Source organism: Cebus imitator, unplaced genomic scaffold (genome assembly GCF_001604975.1).
Source record: "Cebus imitator isolate Cc_AM_T3 unplaced genomic scaffold, Cebus_imitator-1.0 Scaffold931, whole genome shotgun sequence".
Classification (NCBI taxonomy): Eukaryota; Metazoa; Chordata; class Mammalia; order Primates; family Cebidae; genus Cebus; species Cebus imitator.
In genome coordinates this window covers 100,722-107,572 of record NW_016108246.1, presented here as the reverse complement: position 1 = coordinate 107,572, position 6,851 = coordinate 100,722, and the positions used below count along the sequence as shown (strand labels likewise).

The 6,851-nt window shown below is 39.7% G+C and overlaps 1 protein-coding gene across 2 annotated transcripts in view; it reads left to right on the top strand.

Annotated features, from left to right (window-relative positions):
- Positions 1-6,851, top strand: part of LOC108298308 (acyl-coenzyme A synthetase ACSM1, mitochondrial-like) — a 41,771-nt gene that overhangs the window by 14,676 nt on the left and 20,244 nt on the right. For both annotated transcript variants that reach the window (XM_037735721.1, XM_017521005.2), the window contains exons 5-6: positions 120-231; positions 6,104-6,223. In XM_037735721.1, coding sequence (XP_037591649.1) covers positions 120-231; positions 6,104-6,223 — 232 coding nt within the window. The remainder of the gene's footprint in view (positions 1-119; positions 232-6,103; positions 6,224-6,851) is intronic.

Sequence of the window (6,851 nt, the reverse complement as noted above, 5' to 3'; positions counted from 1 at the left end):
AACCACTGTTGAACTTTCTACCTCTGTGAGGTCAAGTGTTTTAGATTTGACATGCATGAGATCATGCAGTATATGCCTTTCTCTGCCTGACTTATTTCATTTAACATAATGTTCCTCAGGTTTTTCAATGTGGCTGCAAGTGAAGAGATTTCACCCATTTCTATGATTGAAGAATATTCTGCTCTGGATGTATATTGCAGTTTCCTCATCCCTTCATCAATGGATGAACAGGTAGGTGCATTTCCTATCTTGGCTATCATGAGTACTGCAGTACAGAGGGCAAGGGAGGTATCTCTTCCACATAGGAATGGAATGATGGCTAGATGAAATGGCATTTTTACTTTGTTTGAGGCACTTCCAGCTGTTTTTCCTAGCGTGTGTAGACATTGACATTCCCACCAATAGTGTATGAGAAGAGTTTTCCCTTCTGAAAGTCTATACTAGTTGTTTCCTTTTAAAACTTTTATTTCTGTTTTAGGTAACATTCATTCTATGTGGATGGAAGCTGTATCTCAGTGCGGTTTTCCTTGACGTTCTTGTGAGAATTAGTGCTTTCGAGAGACTTTTCTTTTACCTGTGAGTCAGTTTCACATCTGCTTTGCAGACAAGTCTATTCAGGTCCTTTGCCCAGACTTAGCTTGGGTGTTTGTTTTTGTTTCTGTTTTTGTTTCCCCCGACATGGTAGTGTTAGTTTCCTGCACATATTTTATAACGACCCCTTTCAAAGACAGGATTTTCCATAGTTTTCTTTCAGTCTGTGAGGCACCTTCTCTTCTGTTCATTGTTTTCTTTTCACAGCATAAGATCCGATGTTTCCGTAGTTCCACTTGTTTCCATGTAAGTGGTGACTTCCGAGTGCAGTTAAAAGCAGTGAAAAAGATTGCCAATCCATGGTGTTGTCTATGGCTTTTTTTCTTCTAATTTTTCTTTTTCTTTTTATATTTCACATTTTGCAACTTGTGGGCATAGTCTTCTGAACTATGTGCTTACCCTTTGTTTCCTGAGGGAAGTAAATGGTCTCAAGATTGAGTTTAGGCCTTCAGTGTAATTTACATCGATTTTTGTCCTATTTCACTGTTTTTCATGTGGTTATCCAGTTTGCTGAAAATCATTTATTATTTTCCCATTGTGTCTTTTTGTGTTGTGTTGAAAAATGTGTTCAGTGTACATTCATTTGGGTGGCATGTGGGACTCCCTCATTCTGTCCATTGGGTAGCCTTTCTGTTTTTATGCCAGTGGCAGGTTGTTTGGATAAATATAGGTTTTAGTTGCTTTATCATTATGCCCACTTAGTACCTTTAGTTTCTTGCATATGTTAGATAACAGTTCTCTTCGGATACATGATTTTCTGTAATTTTATCCCAATCTGTAGGGTGCCTTTTCTTTGGGTTCATTGTTTTCTCCTTGTTTATAAATTTTAAAATTGTCCTTTGTCTAACCTGTTTATATTTCCTTTTGTTAGCAGGGATTTCTGTTTCCCATTGGGAAATAAAGTGAGAGAGATGGTGAAGGCATTGTATTATTTATGGATATATTCTCCCTAATTTTTTCTTTTTGCAACTGGTGTGCACAGATTCAAGTTTTCTCAAAATAGACACTCACCCTATGTTTTTTTCCTGAGAGCTTTTTTAGTTTCAGGATTAAACTTAGGTGTTGAGTTGGTTTTGTGTTGATGTTTGTGTCCTTGTGCAACATAAGGGTCTTATTTCAGTCCTCTGCATGTGAATACCCAGGTTTCTCAACCTGGGTGCCGGTGGTGTGTTTCTGAAAAATGTATTTATATAATTTTGGTCTGATTATCTGGCTGCTTCATTTGGTCCATGTGGTTATCTTTCTGTATTTATGCCACTAACTTGCCATAAACAGAAGGCAATTATCATAACTACAGGTTTTAAAACAATTTCTCATATACTACCTAAATCCTATTCCAATTGAAAGCTCTGGTTCTAAAGAAGATCTATCTTCTTCATAGGACTTCCAGAGAGTTCAAAGCATGTCAGCACCTAAACTAAGAATCAACCTGATACTCTCAGAACAATTGGAAGTGAATCCAAACAGGGATGTGATTCAGTGTTTTTAAAATGATTTTTCAGATAGCTCTTAAAACCATTTCGTGTTCCACAAGAGATATTGCTTAGGGGTCAAGTCAATAGGTTGTGAAGCAAGAATCAAATTTAAATACCAACCGTAAGTGACTTTGACCAAGTGGATACGGCTCTCTGAGCATAAGGTGTTTTGTTTTTTGTTTTTTTTACTTAAAATGAACTAAAAAAAGTGCCACGTATGGTCTTCAACAAAACCATGTATGCAAATGTATGTAGCAACTTTACTCAAAATAGCCAAAATCTGGAGGCAACCCAGATGCCTTTTAATAGGTAAATAGTTAAACAAAAACTGAGCTACACCCACAACATGGAATATCCTTCTGCAATAAGAAGGATCAGGGGCCGGGCATAGTGGCTCACGCCTGTAATCCCAGCACTTTGGGAGGCCGAGACAGGTGGATCACGAGGTCAGGAGATTAAGACCAGCCTGACCAAAATGGTGGAACCTCGTCTCTACTAAAAATACAAAATTTAGCCAGGCATGGTGGCAGGTGCCTGTAATTCCAGCTACTCAGGAGGCCGAGGCAGAGAATTACTTGAACCCAAGAGGTGGAGGTTGTAGGGAGCCAAGATCATGCAACGCCACTCCAGCCTGGGTGACAGAGGGAGACTCAGTTTCATAAATAAATAAATGGGATCAAACCATTGATGCACACAACTTGGATGAGTCTCTAGAGAATTACGCTGAAAAAATACAACAGTCTCAAACAGTTGTACACTATGGAATTTATATAACATGCTTGAAACAACAAAATTATGAAAATAGAGAACAGATTAGTTGTTAGCAAGGGGTTAGGGATGGGGAGAGGAGAGGAAAAGGGAAGAAGGAGGTGGATGTAGATATAAAAGAGCAACATGAGAGATCTTCCTGATGTGGTGGTGAATGCACGACCCTACATATGTGATCAAACTGCATAAAAATCAATACATACATAAGTACAAGTGAAATGGGAGACCTGACGACTGGTGGATTGTATTAACATCAGAATGCTGGCTGAGATACTAAACTATAGTTTGCAAGGTGTTGCCACTATGGAAAACTAGTAAAAAGTATAGGGGCATCAATCTGTATTATTTTTTATAACTGCATACAAGTCCACAATTATCTTAAACCTAAAAGTTAACTTAAAAAAAACACCAGCCTCATAGGGTTTACATGAGAATCAAATGAGATAGCATTTAGGGAAGAAAATTCACTCCTTAAATGTTTATTGATGCCTCTCATCTGTCCTGACAGTGTGAATGCTGAGCATATAGCAGGGAGCAAGGTTCACACTATAGTAGAAATTTTATTCTGGTATAATGTCACACAAAAGCAAATTGATACTTTTTAAATTTGTAATTGAAATTGGCTTAATCACATTTCGGAACAGTACCATGCATCCTGTCCCTTCATGTAATGAAAATATACTCAGAGAGATGGCAAGATATGCCCAGGTACCAGGTAGAACCAGAGGCAGAAATCAAACCCAGAATGGAACCCAGGTTGTGGCTCATCACCTCTAAATTCAGTGCCTTCAAGAAAGGAGCTCTCTTCTCTTTGCAGGGTAACACAGAGAAGACAGCTGAAGTAGAATGTGGGCACATCTACTACACTAGGGAGAGAGCAACTGTGGGTGATGAGGGTGATGTCTGGTTCCTGGGGAGGAGTCATGACACTCTCAATGACTCTGGGTAGGTGTGGCTGCTGCCAGGCTGACTGTCACCCTCACATGCCTCATGAGATCATCCTTGCCCAGACAATCTTTCACGTATTGGTGACAGAACCCTCAGCTCAATTTGAATAGAGCCATGTCTACAGTGCCCTTATCCCAGGTTTTGGTGCACCTCCCTAACCCCTGCATACAGAAGAATCAAAATAAAATTCAAGAGGGTCTGGAAAACATAATAAGACACTGTGCAGTTTAAAGAAGTGTGGGAAATGAGATTAAGAAGGGAGACTCTGTCTTGGTCCCCATAGATCCAGGGAGCTTATTTCATGTTTGTGCTCCTCTAATGCAACACAAGATGTCACAGAACAAACATAGTAATAATCGCTAAACGTTAGCGATTGTTTATGATTTATTATTATGAATCTATTATAAATCTATGAATACTATGAATCTATTATAAATCTATGAATACAATGAATCTATTGAGATAGATTATTATAAATATATTATTTATTATAATCCTGTAGCTAACCTGGAGTGCTTAACTATGTGAAAACTGTTCTTAGTGCTTTATATGACTCACCTCTCAATGCTGGAAGGGAGATGCGATTATTATCCCTATTTTACTGAAGAGGAAAGTGGGTGGCTGACCAGTGAGAAAATTTGCCTAAAGTCTCAGAGATAGCACAGGGTGCAATCCAGATTTGAACTGAGGTAGGCTGGCTCTGAGCCTCTGTCCCTAAGCCCTACATGATTTTTAGAAAGACACATTACACAACAGTAACAATTTCTCTTGGATATTTTAGAGAAATGGATGTGATTTTTTTTAATTGCTGAAACAGGATGCATTAGAAATTTGCACAGAGAGTAGATTTTAAATGCTCTTGCCACAAAACAAAAAAAGAAGTAATTATATGAGATAATGGATATACCAGTGTGCTTGAGTGTAGTAATCATGTTACTATGTATATGTACATCAAAATATCATGTTTTATGCCTTAAATATATATAACAGAAGCCAAAAATCCTGCTGATAGAATGGGAAATAGTGTGCAGAATTTGCACAAATGTTTAAGACCAAGTTTGAGCCTTCCAAGAGATTTCATGTTTGGCAAAGTTTCTTGGGCCAAGCACCCAGGGGACTAAGCATTGGCCCTCCTCTGTCAGTACAGGCAGTGAGGCGAGAAGCCCTGGGAGCACTGGACTCTTTTGTTTCTCAGCCTACAATGTCCAGGTCTTCACATTTTGGGCCCATGGCACAGACATGTCAGGGGTCTTTAGCTTCCTATGACCTCTACCCTCTGTGCCAAGGGAAGCTGTGACTCTCGAAAGCAGGAGATTTGTGGACTTGGTTCTCTCCAGCCCTGACATCTGCTCCTTCATCCTCCAGGCCTGGCACTGGGCCTGCAGTGGTGGGGAGGGCTTTGGGGGAGCACCCACAGGTGGCGGGGTCGGCCATGGCAAGCAGCACAGACCTGATTCGAGGGGAAGTGAGGAGAACGCAGGGATTATTGTGTTTGTGTATGGGCACTAGGAAAGCAGGTACTAGGGAAAATTGCAGGCTTTACCTGGGCAACCTTGGGGGAAGGATACCACAGTATGGTGATCTGGGGGCACTGTGGCCTCTCTGGCTCTGAAAATAAAGATGACAGATTATATTTAGTGAACACTTAACTGTATGCCAAATAATGGAACTCTCACAAAAGATAATAATCTAAGAGCTCTTCTACTCTTTATAGATGAAGAAAGAGAAGCAGAGAAGGTTAAGTAACCTGTCCACGTCACACAGCTACTATGGAGTGGAGCCAGGATGGCACTTCAGCAATGTGGCTGCAGAACATACATGCTTTTGTTTATTAAAAAGTGTTTATTGAGCAACTTCTATATGAAAGGCCTTGTGCAATAAAATGGGGATAACGCTATTAATGTATGAATAATAAATTGTCAATAATTATCGAATGCTCTTTGGGTCCCAGGCACAGAATTGTATATATCATAATAGTAAAAATGATGATGAAAGTATTGATGACAGGGATAATAGTGTAAACTACCTGGATGTTTTATATGTATTATCTCATGGAAGCTTTAAAGAACCCAGATGAGGAGCGGAACCTTTATTTTTCCCATTTCACAGAGAAGGAAACTGAGGTTAAGGAGAGATTAGGCAACTTATCAAGGCATGGAGTGGAAATTGGAAGTACAGGCATTTGTACCTGGTCCTCTTCTTTTCCAAAACCACCATAGGATCTAGTGTCACCTTGTTTTTTCACTCATTCAATAAATACTGACTGTTTATGATATGTAATATGTTGACACTCATTTTGTGCTTCTGCCCTCTTTCTGCAGGTGATGAAGGCATTTATTGTCCTGACCCCACAGTTTCTGTCCCATGACAAGGACCAGCTAATCAAGGAGCTGCAGCAGCATGTAACGTCAGTGACAGCCCCATACAAGTATCTGAGGAAGGTAAGTGAGGGCAGATGGAAGAGGTCAGTTCCCCAGTACTCCTGCTGCATGTCTCCTAGGGTGGCCATGCCGGGGGAGGCTTAGGCAGTCACAGTAGTGTTTTTTTGTTTGTTTGTTTTTTCCAGCATAGGAAGCAATTTGGCTTAGGGATAGGGTGAAATCTTAACAATGTATTTAAGCTGACAATTAGAAAATGATCTACTAAAATCAAAGAGGCTTATCAACAAATCCTAATTCATTGATTACAACAAATATTTCTTAAGAGCTTTCTATATACTGGCAAGTATAAGAGTTTTTAAGATAAATCTAGTATAAATGCTGAACTCAGAGTGAGAATAAAAAATGACAGGTACAGGACAACACAGGCAACATTATAAACACATGTAATGTTCTGAAATAACACAGAGGAGGGCATAATTAACTCTGCAAGAGTTAGGAGGAGGTTCAAAGAAGAGGGCCTAGAGATTAGGGATATTCAAGATGGAAAGGAATAGAGGGGATGATGTGGAAAGAGGAAGAACCTCTCAAAACAAGAAAACAGGGCTGGGCGTGGGGACTCACACCTGTAATTTCAACACTGTGAGAAGCTGAAGCAGAACCATCACTTGAGCCCAGAAATTCAAGACCA